The following is a 22588-nucleotide window of genomic DNA, read 5'->3' as shown; positions in this document are numbered from 1 at the left end:
TGATCTAAGAAGCTATTAACATACGTTTGTTGTGGGTTTTTATAGAAAAGAAAATCTCTTCTACCAATGGAGTTTGTGCAAATTGAAGAAATTTCTAAATAAGCCCAGCTTCTTTTCTTATGCACATTTTAATGCACATCTGCTTGACAGAGAAACAGCATTGGGATTAAATCTAAGGAGAGGTCAGGACCGAGTCCAGGCCTGTGGTGTATGTCGCTCTGATAAGCAAACTGCAGGAGGTGGACTCAAGTGAACTGAGAAGAAAGGAAATGACTGAGGAAGAGTCACACAGAGATGAAAACAGGACAACATCTCGACCGGACAGAATTTTAAAACAGGACTAAATCAGTAGCAAATATTCTTCTCAAGAAGAAAATCCAAACCACAGGAAAGTTCCAATAAAGGTTGGAATTCATTGGCACGGTCAAGGCAGCGGATGACGTCGTGAAGACGTGGAGCTGCAGACAGTGGTCTCTGGGGTGCGGACCCCTGGCCTGGCGTGGTCTGCGGTTCCTCACGGTGCACAGAGCACCAGCCCCAACCGAAGGCCCCCGCAGGTTTCAGAAGGGTCGGAAAATTCTCTCAATTCAATTTGAGCAACATCTGTTCAGACTTGAGTGAGCAACTCAGACTCATCCCAGTCTGCCTGGGCCATCCCAGGTTTAGTAATAAAAGCTCCACATACTGGCATGGTAGGGAAAGGGGCCAGGATCCAGAGTGTGCCACCTTGGTACCTCTCAGGTAGGGTCGCCAGGTAAGATACAGGAAGCCCAGTTCAACTGGAATGTCAGGTAAATGACTAATCTTAATTTAGTGTATCTCAGGTACCATTTGGGATATACTTACACTTTTAAAAGATTCGTTGTCCCAGATATTGCATGGGACACACAAATATTGCAAAAGGATTTGCTGTTTATCTGACATTCCAGTTGAACTGAGCATCTATTTGCTAAGTGTGGCCACCCTGATCTGCAGCCTTGCTAGCCACTAGGTCCCCAACAGCCTGCTTGACATCTACACCGAACGCCCCACGGTGCCTCAACAGCCCTGAACGACCAACTGCAGCCTCGACTTCCACGTGGAGCCACGTGGTCTCCAGCCCCTACCCACCTCTCCGTCCAGGGAGTCTCACCAGCAGCCTCCCTGGGATCCCAGGCTTGTTGACTCATTTTGTCGTAGGCGCGTCCCTGCTTAAAAAACATCGGGGCCAGCTTTTCCCTCTGGCCTACAGGACAAGGTCCACATCCTTCATGATGACGTCAAAACGCTCCACAATCTGGTCTCGATCTGCCGTCTGCATCTCATCTCTCCCCATATACTCTGGCCACGTGCAGAAAACTCCCCATTCCCACGGACAGGACACGCTTTCCTGACTCTGTCCCAAGGGCCTCGAATGCTCTTCCTTGTTTTTCCTATTCAGTCAAATGCTAATTTTCTTGTAAAATTAGCTTGACTCCTCCCCTCCCACAAACACGCTGAATCGCCGCTTACTCCGGCTTTTGGCGCAGGTGGCCGTGTTAACAAGCGTCGCTGTGCATTATGGGTACGGCCGTACATTTTTATCCGTAGGTCATTCCCACTCTGTCCGTGACGCTGGGGACTACGTCCTCAGGACTTGGCAGAGGCCGGACATAGAGTTGGTGTCTGATAAATGTTGGCTGAACGTATGTGTAGAAATACGATCGAGCAGTTTACCACGCAGTGGAGAAAAAGTACAAGGCCGCCCACCGTCTGGCGAGTACAAAGGTAGGACTTTATTTTCCAGATAAAAAGGTTTTTAGAGAAAGGAGGAGACAGTCTGGGGAGAAGCTGATGGCAAGCACGGAGACACTGTGGGCGGGCGGGTGGCCTGTGATGCATCACCTTTTCAGTCCTAAGATTTAAACTTTCATAGTAAACGTGAGAAGCAGGTGTGTATTTCCATGGTTCCTGGTTGGCGCTCAGTAAGTATTTAATGATTGAAGAAACAGTGACGTTTCAAAGTGTGGGCTTCAGGGTCAGAGAGAACACAGCTTGACTACCGGCTTTATCATTCATTAGCTGGGTACCAGTTACTTTAAGTGGCTAATTCTCCATTTTCTCAGAGTAGTCGAAGCATAATAACACCCAACTCCCAGGATTGTTCTGAGGGTTAAGTGAGAAAATACCTAGAGTTGCGGCAGCCATACAACACGTATTCAACAGCTGGCAGTATAATTGGTGTCCCATGTGAGATCACTTTAGAAAAATTAATTGGGGCCCTCGGCTGCGAAATGCAGGTACGATGAGCTAACGTTTATTGATGACACCTGCTCGGTCTAAGTCTCACTCACATTAACTGATTTCATCCCCCACAAGCGGTAGACTGGAACCATGACTATTCTCATTTTCCAGGGGGCACAAAAGACTCAAATGGGTTGCCCAAGGCCGCATAGCTGGAAGGTAGCAGGACCAGGATTTGGTGGCGGGCCATCCAAGTGTGCGGACCTGCTGTTTGGACCGAACCTTCCGTTGTCCACTAGGGGGAGCAAAGCTGTTTCTTGTTTCCTTACAAACAAGATGCCCACGTTTGCTTAGAGGGTGTAGGTGTTTAATCACCAGTTAAACAAAAGACACTTTAACAGGAGAAAAGGGTTTATTTCATATGCATACAGGAACCAACAGAAGAATTATCTGGGTCCTTAAATAGTTAAAGGTTTACTGACGTAACCTAGCAGGGAAAAGGGAATGGGGAGAAACAGCTTCTAAGGGAAAAACAAATAGGTTTATTTAAGAAAAACAAACGGGTTTTTAGGAGAGCAGACAGGAGATAAGAAAGTTTTTGATAATGGTTGTCTATACAGGTAAGATCAGTCTTTCTGTCTCCATCAGGACCATAAAACTCCCCCAGCGAGGGGATTTATGGTAGCGTCATTTCCCAGAAGTTGCTTTTAGTCAGATAAGGGAAGCTCAGGAAGGCTTTTTTCTGCATCTGTTGAATCTCAAATGTCTTCAGCTTAAAACCATCTTTATGCCAAGTCTGGGATTCTGAGTGTTCTTCTCCACAAGGGTAAAACGAATTAGAGAAGGAATTAGAAACACGCTTATTCATGCAGGAAAGAAACATGGCAACTCAGTGGTCAGAGTCTTCTTAAAGTAAAATCACTTTACTTGGTCAAAGACCAAGGATCTGGGTCCAGAATCTGCTTGGGAAACTCAGTCATGAGGGGCACCTGAGGGCAGATGAGTCGCCTGGTTGGTTTTTCTTCCTGTTACTTCGCAGGAGGTGAGCTGGCCACCATCAGCCGCTTATCCCATCTGGAGGGGCGGATGCCATTGTGGCCATGAGCACAGCTGAGCTTGGCAGAAGGGCAAAGACTTGCTAGGGACCAAGGCAGTTCTGGTTTGCAATGTCACTGCCGAGCAAAGTGTGCAAACAAAGAAGCAATTCAGCAGTGACAGAGCGCAGACGCCAGAGGGACAAGCTGGCCTGGCGCTGGTGAGGTTTTTCACAGCCATTCTGCAAACATGAATGTTACGGGTTGAACTGTGTCCACCACCGAAAAGGTGCTGGAGTCCTAACCCCCAGTACCTGTGAGTGACCTTATTTGGAAAGAGAGTCTTTGCAGACGATCAACTTAAGATGAGGTCATTAGGGTGGGCCCTAATCCAGCGTGACTGTTGCCCTAATAAAAAGGGGGAAGTTTGGACGCAGAGACAGACACACACCCAGGGAGAACGCCTTGTGAAGACTGGAGTTCTGCTGTCACAAGCCAAGAACTGCCAGAACCTGGGAGAGAGGCCCGGAACAGACCTTCTAGCACCTTCGGGGGCCACAGCTCTGTCAACATCTTGATCTTACTTGTAGCTTCCAGAACTGGGAGGGAATACATTTCTGGTGTTCAAACCACTCCGACTGTGCACTTCGTTACGCCCGTGCAAGCGAGTGTGGTGAAGAAGCTCAGTCAGCAGAGACGACCCAGAACACCTGTGCAGCTCAGGGGGGCGGCCACCAGGAGAGCGTTTGCCTTGTGAGACCACGGTTCACATGGAAGAAGTACCCAGTATCAGAGGGGTTTTCTGTGTCCCCGTTGGGTGGGCACCGTCTTCACCCCACTGTCACCTTCCCCCGCCCCCATCGTCACCTACCAAAGCGATGTGGGATGAGCTTTCAAAGGGAAGGTTTTCGTTATTAAGACAAAGGTGGAATTCTGCAACATTTAGAACTGAGGGGAGTGGGAGAACTTCAAGGACGACTTGGGAATAAGCAACGTTGGACAAGTGGCATTTGCACGTAACATTTGCTTTCACATTTCCTACTTGGAACTTTGACCCACGGCTGTGTAAATACATGGCCATTGTAAATGTATCGCAAAGATGGGGCGTGTGGAAGTGCAGAGGATTTGAAGGATGCAGGAGGAACGGGAAGCTCGAACCCTGGCCCCAGCGTCAGCAGCGTCAGCATCTCCTGGGCACGCTCTCGGAGTGCCAATTCTCACGGGACCTACTGAATCAGGACCCCTGGCGGTAGGCAATCTGCATTTTAACAAGCCCTCCAGGGGATTCTGATCTACACACAATTTTGAAGAGCATCTAGCTGGGGAAACCAAGGAATGGGGAGAGGTGGAGTGGGGAAAGGCAGCAAGGTCCAAAATGCTGCCCTAATGCAATACTTTGTCTGAACAGTATCGAGTCATTTTCTTTTTTACATCTTTACTGGAGTATAATTGCTTTACAATGGTGTGTTAGTTTCTGCTTTATAACAAAGTGAATCAGTTATACATATACATATGTCTCCATATCTATTCCCTCTTGCGTCTCCCTCCCTCCCACCCTCCCTGTCCCACCCCTCTAGGTGGTCACATATTTTTTTAAGTCAGATGAAACAGGAAATCATAAAATGAGTTTGCCTTACGTTTTAACTGAAAGCACAAAAGGACACCATTTGCTAAGCTTCCAACGTGGAGCTGAGGCTGTTTCTTTCTCTGGGTGCAGGAGGGTCAGCAGCCCACCTCCCGCTTCTTAGCTCATCCACAGGCATCGTCTAACATCCCGCTTCCAGTTTCTTTGCAGCAAAGTGTAGAAACCACTGTGAAGCAGTGAGCAAAGAATTATTCTGGATGTTTACAGGATTTCCCCAGTGCTTTCCAGTTTCATGGCAGTATTTTTAGTGATTCTCCTTTAAACCCTTCTGAATCACTCCTTAGTATGTACAGACTTGGTTTATGCATCGTCTTTCGTTTTGTTTAATTAAGTTACTGATTCTTGGTAGACTGACTACTCGGTTACTAGGAGCAGAGGGGCATCTGTTAGCTGTAGGGACCAGCCAGCACATTGTTTTCCTTTTTTTTCAAGTAGATTTATTGAACTCTAAGTATATACCAGACACTTCACACCTTTAAAGTGTACAATTCAGTGGTTTCCAATCTAGTCACAGAGTTGTGCAACCATCAATTTTAGAACATTTTCATCACCCCTGAAAGAAAACCCTACACCCATTAGCAGTCACTCTCCGTTCCTCTCTCACCCCAACTGTGGCAACCACTAATCTACTTTCTGCCTCTATAGATTTACCTATTCTAGACATTTCTATAAATGGAATCATACCATATTTGGCCCTTTGTATTGCTTAGCATAATGTTTTCAAGATTCATCCACATTGTAGCATATATCAGTGTTTCATTCCTTTTTATGGCTGAATAAGATTCCATTGTATGGATGGACCACAATTTGTTTGTCCAGTCATCAGTTGATGGACTTTTGGGTTGTTTCTAAGCCAGCACATTTTATAGAGGAAGAGGAAAGCACTGGTTAACCAGGAATTATCTGAAATATAGTCTTTTAAGAGTGCATCCACTCGGGGAGATCAGCTCGGTGCTTTGTGACCGCCTGGAGGGGTGGGATAGGGAGGGTGGGAAGGAGGGAGACGCAAGAGGGAAGAGATATGGGGATATATGTGTATGTATAACGGATTCACTTTGTTATAAAGCAGAAACTAACACACCATTGTAAAGCAATTATACTCCGATAAAGATGTTAAAAAAAAAAAGAGTGCATCCGTTGATGTACTTTATGTAAAAACTAGTTTGAAGTAGGTTTTCAAACCACATTATTTTCCCTGAGCTTAAAAATTTTCAGCATAACACATGGCATAACCCAGTCCATCGAACGTGAGAGAAATAGGCCACATAAAACCTAGAATTCTGGTCAGAAAGGAACCTTCAAGAGAATCTATGGAAAGTGAGGCTTATAGACCTAAAGTGATTGTTCAAACCCCCTAGCCAATGCAGAGATCAGTCTAGAAATGAAGAAGCCCAACACTTTCTTCTTCTCTTCCACTAGCCACCATCTCCAGATTGGAAATGCAACCTAAGAGAGTGAAGGAAAAAATACTTCAATGAAATGACAACTAAGGATGGGATTTTTCAATGAATTAGTGATATAATTCTCTAGTGGGCACTGCAGTTTTCTCCAAATGATTCGTCTGGGTTAATCTAAGCACGAGGCCCTCCCCTGGGAATGTAAAAGGTGAGGGGTGTGAGGACCCAGGCCTGATGCCAAACTGGCCCAGATCGATTAAAGAGAAAACTTATTTTCCATTGGTTGTGGGAGACTTCCCCCTCCCACCCCGCCTCATATCCACTGGCCGTAAATAAGGATCGGAAAGCTCAGACAGCAACTAGAAGCCATCTGATGATGATGAAAGAAATCAGCCCATTGAGACGAGGTTGAAACTGAGCTTGGAAGGAAGTCATTGGGAGAGACGCAATGGACCAGGCACATGCCCAGTCTTGCACTTATGGTGGTGAGTCCCAGCAGGGATTCTCTTCCTTGCAGCCAAAAGCATCCTGATACTATTCCATACCCAGCCACTGAAGAGCCACAGAAACTCATCCCATTAACTTATCCTAAATGTAGAAGGAATAGCAATGTGTATAAAAGACAATTCCGCACAGAGCTCCAAAATGATAACCTTTAAGCATCCATCAGGACTCCACTGTTGCTGTGAAATCGTCTCTCTTCTCACGATTCCTAGGTTATACCACTCAACATGAATAGTTTCTGCAGCCCCTGGCACATGTGACAATGTATCTGTTAAAGCATTAAGTAAAAGCTAATTATAAATGTAAGCCTCATCCCCCAGATCGATACAGGCTCCCCAAGAAGAAACTTGTCTTAGAAACTTGAATTTCCAGTACCTGCTATGATTTCACAAAAACAGTGGCATGCTTGCCACGTGGTGTGTGTTAAAAGCTGGCAGAAAGTGCTGTCAGCTTTCTCTTCAAAGCAAGAGAGTAGAGTACAGAAGCATGAAGTTAGATGTTTTCCACATATACAAATGGCAGAGAATTTTATTTAAGATACTATGGCTTCCCCTCCATTGCAGCAATAAAATGTGTTATTTCTGTTATTGGGGGGAGGGGTGGAGAAGTGAGATATGTTGCTTTAATATACTATATATCTAAGAAATTATGTAATTTTGAAAATTTTACCTTAAGGAGGAATACGTTGCTTTCGAAATGATCTTTGGTCCATTTTACTTGCAGTAGACATAACACTGTCAATCCATGTTGAATCTGGGTACACGTTAAGTTTCCATGGACGGGATACCTTTGTGATCCTGAGGACACAATGAGCTACATTTCAAATTAGGAAGCACAAGGGCCCAATTATAATCTTTATTTTTGTCGAGTGGATCTGGCACATTAAGTAAACCAAATGTCACCCTGTTGTGCTTATATCCTTTAGAAGGTCAGACTGCTGCTACCTGTCTTTTCCCTTTAGCGATCTTAAATAACGTGAGCTCGCTTAGAGCAAGCAGCTGAGTACCTGCCAATCCTCCACATCAGGAGGAGGCCCTGCCGTCCCCCCTCTAGACAGATTCTTCTTGGGAGGAGTCAGAGGGTGGGGATTATTTCTCAGTACTTCTTTTCTTCCCATCCATGCCTTTTCCCCCTTGGTGATGATGAGGCGATGGCTGACATTCTTTAAGCCTTTCCCAGCTGCAGGCTCTAAGTGCTTTCAGGTGGTTTGGGAGGTGATTAGGTCATGAGGGAGGAGGCCTCAGAAATGGGATTAGTTACCCTATAAAAGAGACCTCAACGAGCTCTCTCGCCCTTCCATCACGTGAACAAAACAAGAAGACGCCATCCCTGAACCCCGAAGCCGGCCCTCCTTACCAGACGCCGAATCTGCCAGTGCCTTGATCTTGGACTTGCCAGCCTCCAGAACGGTAAGAAATGAATTTCTATTGTTAATAAGCCACCCAGTTGATGGTATTTGTAATAGCCATGTGAACAAAAAGTCAGTTCTATTAATTCTTTTTATGGCCAAGAAAGCTGAGGCCCAGAGATACTGAGATGAGTGAAGGGCTGAGTCGTGGCTCTAAGCCAGCCGTCTGCCTCCAGGACACTCGTTCTTTTTTTCTTTTTCTAAAATTGTGGTATAATTAATGCCGTATAATTTCAGGCGTACAACATGATGGTTCGATATCTGTATATGTTGTACAATGATCATCACAAGAAGGCGTTAACACCTGTCACCTTAGAAATTTTCTTTTCCTTTCTTGTGGTGACTTTAGTTATCTACTCTCTTAGCAACTTTCAAATATGCACTACAGTTTTACTAACTATAGTCCCCACGCTGTACTTTGTACTTATCTGCTTTGTAACTGGAGACCCGCCCCGCACTCGGGCAAGCGCCAACATCAATGTCAACGTCCTACCTACGAGCTCTGGATTTTGGGTGCTTGTGGCTGTTTGGGATTCCGCATATAAGGGAGATCATACGGTATTTGTCTTTCTGGGTCTGACATTCCACGTGGCATAACGCTCTCAAGGTCCTGCCATGCTGTTGCAAATGGCAAGATCTTATTCCTTATTATGGCTGAACACTAGTCATCTCCCTCACGTTTTCTTTATCCACTAGGCATACTGCTGCATTTCCATCTGCAGCCCCAGTTTAAACCCTCACCTCGTTTGCTAATCCTTAGCCTTAGATGCAGTAGTTTGTTCTGATTCTGAAGAGTCTACGACTGAAGACTTAGTTTAAAACCCTGGAGAATATCCAAACTGATTTCAAGTTATAAATGAAATCCCCTATCAGAGCAGAGAAGTATTGATCCCTGGATACAATCAAGTATAATTTGGACACCAAGCAGCTCTCATATCCAGGATTCTAGTCTTCTCTCGGAGTGGAGTAATGGTGTACAAACATGATCTTGTCATCAGGTTCACCTGACAGTTTACTTTAGAGGTGGTTTTTCTCAAGAAATACTAGAACCCTATAAAAGGGGTGATTCCCTGCCTGCGGCTCAATTTTCAGTTTCCAGTTACAATACGTGGTTTCTCATAATAATGCCTTAACCTATGCTTACTCAATGACACTTAGGACCAAAACACATGCCAACAGTAATTATTTTCCTCAGATTAGAAATAGTTCATCTGTCTGATGAAATAAGTGTAAAGTTACTCTTAAAAGATTTTCAAAACCTGTTAACTATCAGCTTTATTTTCTTTGAAAACACACAAGTATTTTGAAATGTAGAAGAGTTTAGGGTTGTTGGATTTTTAAAACTCCACACAAGAGACACAACAAATGAAATCCATACCAAATGGATCACTCCAAACTGCTAAGTCCATCTACTAATTTAACACTACAGCACTCAAATGAAAGGAGCTCATATTATTAATACTTTAAAAAAAAACCCAAAACAACCACCAACAGTCATCTGTAACATGCTGCTGTAAGTTGAACAACCAGTGTATGGATTACTGGTATAAAGAATTTCAATGGCAAACTTAGAGCTCCCTTAAAAAAACAAATGTGAACGGAGACAGTGAGTTGGTGCAACCATTCTACATCTGGGAAAAACATTCTCCTTGTGAATTCTAACAACAGTGGACAAAATATAATCGTGTTTTAGAGTGGGACTGTCCCCAGCACTGCGACTTCAGCCAGACCTTCATGGTTCAGATGAGGCCAAGCAGAGAAGGGCTTCAGGCAGGGGAAGGAATGGGACTCAAGGGTGGGATTAAGTTGTCAAATGCCAGTACAGTGAGGCCTGCTTGCGGGGGGCGGGCAGAGTTACATATCAGAACAATTGGAATTAAAACAAAAATATTTAAAAAGTTAAAACATATACTCCAATGCACGTGCATCATCAAGTCATGGGGGAGCTGAAATTATTCTAGATCAAGGTCCAGTGTGAAAAAGTCACAGAAGCGAAAATGTGCAGAGCCAGACGCACTTCAGTCTGGCTGAGCGCATTTCCCTCAGGGCCACTACTGTATCGCAGGGACTTTAGAAATGTTGGTGACGTTTTAAAAAGCGTAACGGAACACTTTTAATTGAAACACTGGACCAGGTCAGAGCTCCTGAGCATCCCATGGGCTTTCAGATCTACGTGTCAGTATGTAAGAGAAAACAGGGAGGAAAAAAGCAGCTCTCTTCATATTTTAAGCAAAGGTCTTTCTCGGAGGTTGTTCAGACTTTTCTAGATTAAATACACAGGCAATGCTACAGGGAGTGCTTCCCACTTCTCTAAATGGGAAGACGACTTAAAATGATGCAGTATCAACTGCAAGGTGGAAACAGAGCTCAGAAGAGCACGTGCAGAGCGCCCTCTGCTAAGTGACATGTAAGGTGTGATGACCCCCTTGACACTCCCATTATATCAGGAGTGCAATTCAGTTTGGGGAAAGTAGTTTAATGTATTGCTCAGAAAAAAAAAATAGTTTATATATTCCCATGTCTGACAAAGCAGTGGTTAGGAAGTCCAGCGCCACCAGGAGACCTTCACCCTGTCCCACACGGCCGAGAGCGAATCCAGAGCCGGCCGGACGTCCAAGATGGTGAACTGGTAGTCGTGGTTGACCTCGCCACCATCGTAGTAGTCGATGACGTATCTGACTTCTGTCCCGCAACGGTTGACGATCCAGTCGTGCCTGTCAAAAGGCAGCTCGTACCTGGAATGAAAACATGGCGGCGGGGGTTAAAACGCTGGTGGGGTGTTCAGCTCGGGTTTAGGCGGTGAGCAAGGCGGTGAGGCCGCGCGTGGGGAGGCCTGCTCTCGGAGTCCACGTCTAAGGGGAGGTGAGACTCGGAGGTCAGAACAGTCCACAGCGCTGAAGGCAGGTGGGGCTGGAGGGCCGGAGGAGCCCCGATCAGAGGACAGCTTATCTGCTGCAAGGGAATAAGGTCAACGGCGGAAAGACGCCCAGGCCTGGGAGGTCAGCTGAGGTCCTGCAGAAATGCGGGTGTGAGCTGCAAATCCGACTACAAGAGGAGCGCTGACTGCACAGGCGGACAGAGATGGAGCGCGGGAGGAGGAGGGGACAGCTGCGAGAACACAGAAGATGGCTTGGTTCAATCCTGTAAGAATTAGACAGGAAGCAGCCCGCGGCGCCCTGAGCAATCCGCCTGCCAGCGGCCGCCCTGCGGGAGCGCAGGTCTACGGCTGGGCGCCGGTGACGTTTTGGAAGTTAGCACCACAGTTCTTCCACTGTCTGGTTTTGCTGCCAAGAGAAAGCAGACCCTGACCTGAGGAACAGAAAAGAACATGTCTGCACTGACACTCACCCCATCCAGGAACGAATTCTCGCCCTTGGTGAATACTCTTTCGCTTTCCCTCCAAACCGGATCAGTGATGGACCACAAGGACACTCCCTAGAAATTCCCAAGGAAGAAAACGCTATTAAAATATTTTCTTTCCCTTGAAAAATAGGGTGTTGCAGTTTCTCAATAATACACATTTTTCTGTAGGCATTTTACATAATACCACATTTACAGAGAAAGGTAACTTCGAAAAAATTCAAAGAAATAGCCCTATTCGTTAAAAATTCTGTGCTTTACTTCTGGATCAAGTACGTTTTACTCCCCGCCTTTCCCTCCATACATCTGCACTGCTCTTGGCAGGAGTGAGGAAACAGGGCCTTTCCACGTGGGGTGGGGGTACACCCTCAGGAAGGAAAGTGTGAGGCATCGGGCATCACGCTTCGCTGTCACGAAGAGCAGCTGGGGTTTTTTCAGATGAATATACGGAAATCCTATACTCTTCTCTCATTTGAAACCAATAAACAGCCTTCGTGAGGAAAGAAAACTGCTGGCTGATTCCCTAGGAACTAATGTCATCAGTGTTGGAACCATCTCTTTAAGTAACTGCATACAAGCTGACGGAGGGCAAGGTTCTGCCTAGACAGTCCACTCAGCCTCTGGGCAGACCCTAGGCTTGGACGTCCCAGGTGCCCGCCGGCCCGCGCGCCGGCACTGGGGGGTCACGGTAGGCCTAGCACGAGGCACACGGCAGCGGCCCCTGTGGAGGGAGGGGGAGCTCCCGGAGGCCACCTGTCTGGGCAGCTGCTGTCATTGTTGAGACAGGTTTCGGCCTGGGCGGGTCTCTCTAATGAACTGGGAGGGAGCAAAGCACCCCGAGTGTGACGGGCCCCCAGGCGAGGACTAGCCGAGCTCCTTCCCTTCTCGGCTCTAACGACAGCACGCTTTGAGCACAAGGCGCTGCAGACATTCGGAGCCCCCGTCACGAGCCAGCCAGGAGGATGACGCCTGCCTATCCCGGGGAACTGAGAGGGGAAGCGTGGCCAAGTGACACCCAGGGAGTGATTAATGAACTTCAGAGTCCAAGCATGAAAAAACAAACAGCACCTTAAAAATCATTAAGTGGATTTTACCCAAGAAATTAATCACTCGCATTTTGCCATGAATTAAAAATATTAGCCACCGACCATGGTCAAATCTGGCTCCGTGGAGACTCCACCCTCCGCCCCACGCTTCTCCGGGGGAGCCCTCAAACCGCCATCATTCTGGAAATGCTAAGTTTGGGCCTCACCCCAGACTGACTGAATCGCAAACCCTAGGGGTGAGGCCCAGCGCTCGGTATTTTAACAAACCCGCAGGTGATGCTGATGCAGCTACGGCACGAGGACCGCGGCCCTGAAGAGACTGATGGCCCATCGCCACTAACTCACAACTGCATTTGGTTAGTCTCCCTGAGAAAAGGGCCGTGTGCAAAGATGCCTCTTGATGTCTGCTCCTAATGGGGAGTCAATAAACGCTGCTGAGTGAACAAACAAAACTGGTTTTCCCAGCTCCCTTTGGGCAGAGAGCGTTTTAGAATCTCCCAACCCCCATGCTCTGCTTGCAGTGGACTCTGACACTCCTGTTGAGAGCTGCCGTCTACGGCCCCTCCCCTTGAATCTGGGCAGGCGGTCATCAAAGGAGAGGCAGCTTCCCTGCCGCTTTCTGGAGCTCTAGCTCTGGGAACCCAGCCACCATGGTGTGAAGAAGCCGAAGCAGCCACATTTAGAGGCCATGGGCAAGTGTCCCGGCCGACAGCTGGTATCACTTACCAGAAGATCCCAGCCCACGGCTGTCAAAGCCACCCCTGACCCCTGAGTCTCGGTGGCTGAGACCCCATGCATCAGGGAGCAGAGACGAGCCATCCCTGCTCTGTCCTTTCTGCACTTGGGACTCACCAAACCCACGAGCATAATTAACTAGTTGCCATTTCACATGGCCGAGCGGGGTGGTCTGGAACAGGCCCACTACCTAAAATGTTTTATCAGAATAGCACATTGTTTGAATAAAATGCTTCTCTATTTCTTTTCATAGAAAGTGGCAATGACATTAGGAAGATGCCGGAAGGATGTTTTTTAAGACTTCAAACAGACTTACGTAGCGTGAAGGGCTTCCCACTTCAAAATTTCCTTCCAGGCCTGCTCATTGTTCTGGTTGTGAATTCTAATGATATTATACATGTCTTTCTGACTAATATCCTCATCCTTCCATGTCCACCTAGGAAAGAACATTTTGGTAAAACTTGACAAATATTACTGAGAATGCCATGTATTCATTTCATTGAGTCACCAAAAATCAGATTTACCCAGATATCAAGGATCCATCTATTTTTAAGGTGACACTTTTTCAATTAGCATCACGGATTCCCTACCTTTCCCAAGTATTTTATATAGTAGTGTTACCTTTTTTTTTTTTAAACTATTACTGGCTATGATGGGTTAATTTTACGATGAGATTAACATTTAAATGGGCAGAGAGTGCCCAGATCTAATAGCTGAAGGCTGAAACAGAACAAAGAGGCTGAGCCTCTGCCAGTAAAAGGGAATTCCTTCTGCCCGCCTGCTTTCCAACAGGGACATCGGTTTTTTTCCTGCCTTAGGACTTGAACTGAAACATCGGCCCTCCTGTGTCTCCAGCCTGCCGAGCAGATTGTAGGACTTCTCAGCCTTCATAACTGTGAGTCAATTCCTTATCACTAATCTCTCTCTATGTATAGAAAGACATACACATCCTGTTAGGTCTGTTTCTCTGGAGAATCCTAATACATTGGCCTTGCACTTATATTCTGATGAGTCTGAAAAATCAGTTGATTATTATAAACATTTACTGTACGTCTGGGGGATTAAAAACCTCTTTCACATTTAATTCATCTAAGAATTAAATGTGAAAGAGGTTAGATTCACGAGCAAATTTATACCCTCAGTAATGTGCTTACTCACTCACCCTTTCCTTAACATCGCATTCCAGAACATCTGTTCGGAAGGATAAACCCACTTTTTATCTGAATCTGCCCTCGGAATAGATGACTCCTGTCTCACAGTAGATAGTGCAAACGGCTGATCGGGAGCTGGCGTCTGATTAGGTGGTGGCATCTAAATAAAATAAATGGGTTTTTTAAAAAAAGGTTAGAGATATAAAGTTGAAACAATATAATGAACTACTTCCTAGAAAGCAAGGCATCACGAACACAGCACAGGTTCCCTATTAGACCAGCGACATCAAAGTTGCAGACTCTCAGGTCATCTGGCTGTTTCTCCTCGTTGTTTGGAGTTCTCATAAATGGTAAATGCACGCTGTACTTAAAAATTTGGTCTCTTTCTCCTCAAGGATTAAAAAGTAAAAACTAATACCGTGATGGGCAGGAACTGCTACAAATTCCTGGAAGAGAGAAGGTGGGGCTATGTATGTACATGTGTGTTTGCATGTGTGTATTTATAGACAGACAGACAGCAGCATACCACTGCTTTCTCGATGGCATTCCACTGCTGGCTGCCACGTCACACTGCACCACCCTTGTCACTGCCGTACAGGCTGGCACCCAGGTGTGCCTTAAGAGGCGCCCCAATCTTGCAGCGTGCCTACAAGGTTTCCCCAGACCACGAACACCTCCGAATTCTAGCTGTGCTAACTGAATTTCCTGCCCTCCTAAAACTCTATCCCAAAAGGCAATGTCCTCTGGCCTGGCTTATTCCTGGTCAGCCCACTCCGGGGCTTCGGGATGGCCCTTTGCTTTCTCAGGTGCTCTCTGAAACTACACTTAGTGACACATTCTAGATTTTCACTGTGGATGGAATATCAGACTTCTTTGTTTTCAAAGGACAGAAGAATCAATCCTAGCAGTTTGTCTTGGAGTCTGTAAAAGCATCTCTGCATAAAAACTTTAGGAAGAGGGGCCGGGCGCGGATTACCAGGTTAGAAGGATCTAGGTTCTCCTTATTCTCAGCCATCGCGCCGGTGACGGGACACTGCACGTACTCGTACGCACGTTCTTGGTGCGCAGGCACAGAGTCCGTTTTGCTCCCACAGGTTGGGTCAGATGGCTCGGCACTCACTGCACCGCCTGAAATAGTTGAAGGGTAAAAACAGTGTCACCACAAAGGCCAGGACATCTGCCTCTCTCATCCTGGGCCCAAAGAGCTGAATGTTTTTCTAGTGACCCACCAGCACAGGCAAAACCAGGTTGCTACTGTTCACAGCTGCCAGGAGTTAAGCTAGTCAACATTCTAACATCCTAAAGACCAGCAAAAGGTTCGATAAATTTACTTGCCCCTTGAAAGAGAAAGGGGTACCCATTGGCTTACTGTGTCATTCCCCTAGTAAAAATAAACCCCAAAGCCTCAGCATTTGCACGAGAAGCTACTGCCCACACCAGGGTTTTAGTAAGGGGTGGAAGGTAGCTGCTGTGAGCTGCTACAGAGGAACCTCCGTGGGGCCGGGGGCCACATGTGACTGGGTCTCCCTGATTTTCTGTTCCCAAATTCCAGACAAGATCCAATCCCAACCGGGACACAGGAGGCCAGGCTTTCATTACTGAGGCCTTCTCTCAGGGACTGGGGACAGGAGATAAAAAATGAGCAGAGGAGCCTTCAGAAAGGCTACTGGAGAAAAGAATGCCACTCTGCTTGTGCGTTGCTCCAGGACTAAAACAGGGCACAGAAAATTAGCACTTGGCCGAGGTTCTATTCCCTGTCAGCAGATAGCAAGTTTATCAAGCAAGGGCACACATGAAAGAAAACGTTCCACAATCCACGTAGGATCCAGATGCCACTTAAGAGGAAAGCTCTCCAGCTGCAAGAACAGCAGCGGGCAGGGTAGTGAGTGCCCAAGGATCCTGGGTACTGTTGGAAGCGAGTGTGCGGACCCAGAAGGCGGTGTAGACTCAGGAGGTGGGGGGCAGGCATTGGGAGAGCTACGGCCCAGGAAGACAGCGCTTGTGTAAAGGAACCCTTATCTTAAGCAGCAGCAGTTGGCACCACGAATACACTGAATGCTGGGTGCCCTACACGAAAAAAGATGTTTCCTTTCACTTCCTTTCCTCTGCTTCTCCTCCCAGACCCTCATTCCCTAGGACCCTGTACAGCTGTCTCCTGAGGGGTAGAGGGAGACTTGTTCCATCTCCTCTCCTCGCCACCATTCCAAGTGCCAATCTTCTCTGGGCCACTGGTCCCAGCTGGGTGTTGCAGAGAAAATCCTGTTTACATTTTTCATATTATATAACCACTAGCCCCTTCGATCTCCTACAGATACCTACATTCTTTCCTAATGCAAATTCAGCTGACGGCTCTCCTGGATACACAGCGAATGAAATCAAACCGTACACAGGGCTCTGTGATTTCCTGGGGATGCTCAGAGCAGGCACACACCTGTTTCGTCCAAGTCTGCCTCCATTCTTTCCTGTATGAAGAAACCCCAGAAGAGCACTGGACTGGTCCTTATCCAAGGTCCCAGAATTTTCACTGGCTTTGCCATTTACTAGCTGTGTGACTTGAAAGTTTCCTTAACTATAAAACAGGGGGAAAACCTACCATGCAGGATTATGAGGATGAGAATGTAAACTCCACTAGGCAAAGGATTTTTGTCTGTTTCGGACACTGCTATTCTCTCAGTGCAAAAACAAACGCACAAAACCCAGCAGTGCCTGGCACAGAGTGGGCAGGGAGCAAATCCTTGCTGACTGACGGAGGGAATGAACAGCTATAACTGTTATATAACAGCTCTAAAAGCTATAACTGTTATAACAAGGGAGTGTCAGCACTCAGTAAGCATGCAACACTGCTTCCTGCCCTCACGTCTTAAAACAAGAAGTCACACGTCAGGTGAATTCAGGCCATACTTTTACATGGACAATCTAAAGTGGAAGGTGGACCGATTAAAAATGAAAGCATTTCCATTCTCCCCTTTGCACTTAAAAAATGAACAGCAAGTCCATCATACAATGACTTTTTTTTTAAGACTTTTTTTTTTGATGTGGACCTTTTTTTTTTTTTTTTGCAGTATGCGGGCCTCTCACTGTTGTGGCCTCTCCCGTTGCGGAGCCCAGGCTCCGGACGCGCAGGCTCAGCGGCCATGGCTCACGGGCCCAGCCGCTCCACGGCACGTGGGATCTTCCCGGACCGGGGCACGAACCCGTGTCCCCTGCATCGGCAGCCGGACTCTTAACCACTGCGCCACCAGGGAAGCCCTATGTTTTGGTTTTTTGGCCGTGAGGCATGTGGGATCTTAGCTCCCCGACCAGGGATCAAACCCGCACCCCCTGCATTGGAAGGCGAAGTCTTAACCACTGGGACTGCCAGGGAAGTCCCGGCAATGCCTTAGTTTTACACAGAGAGTACTCCAACGGATGGAGGAGTAAAGCTGTCTTAGTAAAGAAAGACAGCGAGATCTAGACCAGGGTTTCTCAGCCTGGGCACTCTTGACATTTGGGGCCTCTGTTTTAAGGGCTGCACTGTGCATTGCAGGATGTTTAGCAGAACTCCTGGCTTCTACTCATTAGACACACCCTCTTCTCTCAGTTATGACAAAGCAAAAATGCCTCCAGGCGTTGCCAGGTGTCCTGCGGGGTGAGGGGGGGAGAACCGCTGAAGTAGACAATGGCAAACTCTGGGGGTGGGGGCTGATGTATGGGAAGAATCCCTACGCTCTCACGCACTATCTCCATCATCACACTAACCCTGTGAAATATCGTTATTATATCCTCAGCTTACAGAGGATGGGTGGAGACTTAGAGAAGTAACTTGTCTACAGTCACATCCTTGTAAGTAACAACCTAAGGAGTGAGCCCAGGTCGCCTCACTCCCAGGCCTAGGCGCCTCACCAGCATGCTGTACTGTCTCCTGAGGATTCTTTTGAGAATTCTCGTTTTTATTTCCTAGACAAAGGGTAGATTACCTTTCATTTTCCCTTCATGCATTGGGCATCCCGAAGGCGGGGCTGCTGTCTGATGATCTGACGTCTGAACTGCAACATCAGGGGTAGATACAGACAAACCCATGGTTGGAATCGCAGTGTTGAATCCAAGCAAGTCTAAATTCACAGGTGCCAGAGCAAAGAGATAGATTAATGCTGATGCCTGGGCTCCAACTACTCCCTTAGTGTTTTTTGGGTTTTTTTCCCCCGCTACGCGGGCCTCTCACTGTTGTGGCCTCTCCCGTTGCGGAGCACAGGCTCCGGACGCGCAGGCTCAGCGGCCATGGCTCACGGGCCCAGCCGCTCCGCGGCATGTGGGATCTTCCCGAACCGGGGCACGAACCCGTGTCCCCTGCATCGGCAGGCGGACTCTCAACCACTACGCCACCAAGGAAGCCCCCTTAGTGTTCTTAATCTGGCCAACGCTTGTTTCTCCTCCTCGTCATCCTTATGGAAATGTGCTGGGCAGGGACGCCACTTCGCCCTCCACTTCGCCCTCGAAGTGGAGCTTTAGCATATCACCCACTTTGGGAAATACTAGTGTGAAATCTACACCACCTTTGGGGACACGTTTCTAAGGGTGTGCGGATTTTGGCGGTGACGTGAGGAGGTCCCTGAGAAGTCATGTCACAGCGAGGGGGTGTAGGCCCGGGGTTGGGGAGAAGGGGGTTCTAGGTGGTGATCCGATGGGAGAAAGGAAGCCCACTGAGTCCAGATTAGACCCCCGGCCCTGGAGCTCAGCGAGGGTCTGGGAGTCTGGGAAGGGTATGGCGTAGAAAAAAAGATAAAGGAAGAAAAGGACAGTAGAGGGCAAGGCGCGGCCAGAGTCTTCCTGGCACGGTCCCCGCGCGTGCTACCGTCGAATCCCAGGATCTCAGACCCCCACGGCCTCAGCCAGCCCGCCCCTCCGCACCTGACTCCGGTCCCGGGCTCCGGCCCCGCCTCTAACCGCCAACTCCGGCGCGGAGTGGCAGCGACCCGCCGGCACCTCCTTCCCCTCGCTCGGTCACCGCAGGTTGCCCCGGTCACTGCAGGCTCTCTTGCGCGCCGCTACTTCCTCTTCCGAAGGCGGAACTTCCGGGCGCGTGGAAGGCGGGCACGCGGGCTGAAAGGGAAGGGCTTCCGTCAATCACGGAGGAGCAGGCCCCGCCCTCTCCTTCCTCGGCCTATAAGTGCGAGTGTCCCTCCCCGGCCCCGCCCCTCCTGGCCAGAGCGGGCAGAGAGAAGCTTCGGCTGGACCAGAGACTTACCGTAGAGTGACGTTCTCTGCTGTAGCTGCTTTAGGCTGCGGAGGCGTTGCTTTGGAAGAGTTCGTTTTAAAATTTCTATCTTTTAAATTGTATCCCGTCAGTTTTAATTATAGTAATGACTCAAGAAACATCAGTAGGTGTGCAGAACTGTGGCCGACTCTGGAGATCTAAAAATGAACAAAACAAGGTCCCGGCTCCCCAGGTCTTCTTAACTGGGTGTGTGGATTTGAAGGTTTGTATTTTCACTTGCCTGTAACAGAAATTTAGCACTTTTTTTTCCTTCAGGAAGGCAGGCAACAAATCCTAGTAGTGTTAGCTATATGTGGCACTGATAGCACTCACAGAGAAATAATGTCACATATGATTGTTATTTCTGTCTCAAAATACTATTCATCACTACTTTGAAATTAAAGTAAGTTTATCTTGTTTTTTAAAGTGTTAATAAGAAGCATATGTCTTTCTGTATCACCGTAGTGGATCTGTGAAGTCTCTTTCCAGGAATCGCCCTCTGCCTAAGAGAACTGCTTCAAGCAAAATCACATTCCCTCTCTGGGGACAGGTTGCTGCCTCTGAGTCGTCTCTGCAAGGGTACCTAAGCCCAGGCCCCTAGCCTCAAGCGCGACAACTCAGAAGGGCCATCCCAGCTTCAGAGCTGCTCCTAGGGTCAGCTGAGGCTTCCACTGTGACTGCATCACAGTTCCATTTCTCCTTTTGCCCTGTCTTTCTATCACTCTCTCGAAGCTGTTCATGAGAACCTTTTTTTTTTAAGATGTTGGGGGTAGGAGTTTATTAATTAATTTATTTATTTTTGCTGTGTTGGGTCTTCGTTTCTGTGCGAGGGCTTTCTCTAGTTGTGGCAAGCGGGGGCCACTCTTCATTGCGGTGCGCGGGCCTCTCACTGTCGCGGCCTCTCTTGTTGCGGAGCACAGGCTCCAGACGTGCAGGCTCAGTAGTTGTGGCTCACGGGCCTAGTTGCTCCGCGGCATGTGGGATCCTCCCAGACCAGGGCTCGAACCCGTGTCCCCTGCATTAGCAGGCAGATTCTCAACCACTGCGCCACCAGGGAAGCCCCATGAGAACATTTGTATGCACAACTCTTGTGGAGTCTCAGCCTTTTTAATAAGTGTAATTGTTATTTAGGTTTGGTGAGGCCGGCAGATTGGGAAACAACTACCATTAAAAAGATAGTTTATTATACTCACAGATCCCAAGAGATGGAGGACACACCACACTGTGGGGCGCCACACGTGGAGGCGCTGGGGTTGATCACGAGGCAGGAGGAGAGAGGGGGACTGTGGGCATGAGCCTTTATTGTGGTTTCCATAAGAAGGGATGGGCAAAGCAGGGCAAGCAGGTTTAGAATTGGCTAATTGGAATAATTTCAGCAGGCTCTGGAGCATAGGGGCTGTCCCCAGTTGTTTGGTACCTGGCCCTGGGGTGATAAGGGCAGGTGGATAGTGGCCCCGAGTGTGACATCCCAGAAAGGGAGGTGATTGAGGGGTGTGAGCTTAGATGCTGAAGTCGGGGAACTGACCAGCCTCTAGCCAGAGCGTCAAAACTGGATCAAGACAGCATTAAAAAAAACTCTGTTACATTGGTGTATATTTCCTGGGGGAACCTAGCCTAATCTGTTTTTTAAAATATGTTGATAACTATATTTCAACATACAGTAGACCCTAGAACAACAGGGGCTTGAACTGCACATGTCCACTTGTATGCAGGGTTGTTTGTTTCCCCCCCCCCCCAGTAAATACTACAGTACTACACCATCTGGGATTGGTTGAACCGCGGATATGGAGGGTTGCCTATGGACGTGAGCTTCTTCGAATTTGGGGATCCGTGGTGGGTTCTGGAGCCAGGCCCCCTCGGATACTGAGGAGCGACTGTAATTGGTTTCTTTTGTAATTTCTTGTATTTTATTTTATGCATGTAAAAATATTATTCTGAGAAGATACAGACTTCACCAGATTCCAAAGGGTCACATGGCACCAAAAGGGCAAAAGCCTTTGGTAATTGAAGAGACAGGCGTGCAAACAAGCAACAATATTTACATGTCAGTATATGTATGTGCAGACTATTCCTGGCCAAAAAGGAAGAAGTGACTATTGTGAGGATGATGTGCAGGAAGTGGGTGGAAGGGAAAGTGTAAGTAACAAGAATGCTTTATGGAGAAGGAGCTGCTAACGTCGCGTGTTACAGGAAGAGTGGTAGGTGGGTGAGAAGACTGGCAGGACACCTTCGACCCCAATTTCCACTCTCTGAATTGTTTTGTCTTGTTTGTCCCTCCACTTTCCAGGTAACACGCTAACACCAACATGCACACACAAACACATCCCTCCCGTCTGCCAATAGTTATAAACAATTTTGGATAAATCACGGTTTAGTATTTATGTTATTATGATTCTAAAAATATTCGTAATGACCCATGATGAAATTTTTTCTTGTATAACTTTTCCACTAGAATTTAATACTTGCCTTGTTTTTCCCTTTGTGTAGTTTTAAAGGATTACCCATCAGCATTGTAAATCTCCTCTCAATGCATTCAAATATATCAACTACTCTTTATGTTTCCTTTTTTGGTTTTTTTTTCCCTTGGGTCCTCACTCTTGAATAAACACCTCACCTCTGTCACTGCCCAGTTCTAGACTGTTTGGAAATGACTTCTGCCCATTGTCTTCCTGGGACTTGCTGTCAACCTTTTCCTGCCCTGTGCTGGATCTCTGGTTTTTGGATACCGTGTATTCTTCTTTGCATTGTTTTGGGAGCACATCAGTTTTTGAGGTCTGGAAAATCAAAAAATGTCTGTTTTACCCTCCCACTTGACTGCTAGCTTGGATATATAATTCTAGGTTTAGAGACATTTCTTTCAGAATTGTTAAGTG

General features: G+C 47.4%; 1 protein-coding gene across 2 annotated transcripts; it reads right to left on the bottom strand.

Moving 5' to 3' along the window:
• Positions 1 to 9360: 9360 nt before the first annotated feature.
• Positions 9361 to 19488, bottom strand: HCCS (holocytochrome c synthase; the record flags this gene model as incomplete). 2 transcript variants are annotated; one of them, XM_082681996.1, is made up of 7 exons in its annotated part: positions 9365 to 10925; positions 11539 to 11625; positions 13648 to 13767; positions 14494 to 14642; positions 15459 to 15610; positions 18439 to 18573; positions 19370 to 19488. In XM_082681996.1, the coding sequence occupies 6 exons, from the start codon at positions 18539 to 18541 to the stop codon at positions 10727 to 10729; spliced, it is 810 nt and encodes a 269-aa protein (XP_082538122.1). In that variant the 3' UTR covers positions 9365 to 10726. The 2 variants fall into 2 exon arrangements, with proteins under 2 accessions (XP_082538123.1, XP_082538122.1); XM_082681997.1 differs by lacking the exon at positions 19370 to 19488 and having other exon boundaries at positions 9361 to 10925; positions 18439 to 18541.
• Between the last annotated feature and the right edge of the window lie 3100 nt (positions 19489 to 22588).

Source organism: Grampus griseus (genome assembly GCF_964374135.1).
Source record: "Grampus griseus genome assembly, chromosome: X".
NCBI lineage: Eukaryota > Metazoa > Chordata > Mammalia > Artiodactyla > Delphinidae > Grampus > Grampus griseus.
This window is presented reverse-complemented; position numbering and strand designations above follow the sequence as displayed.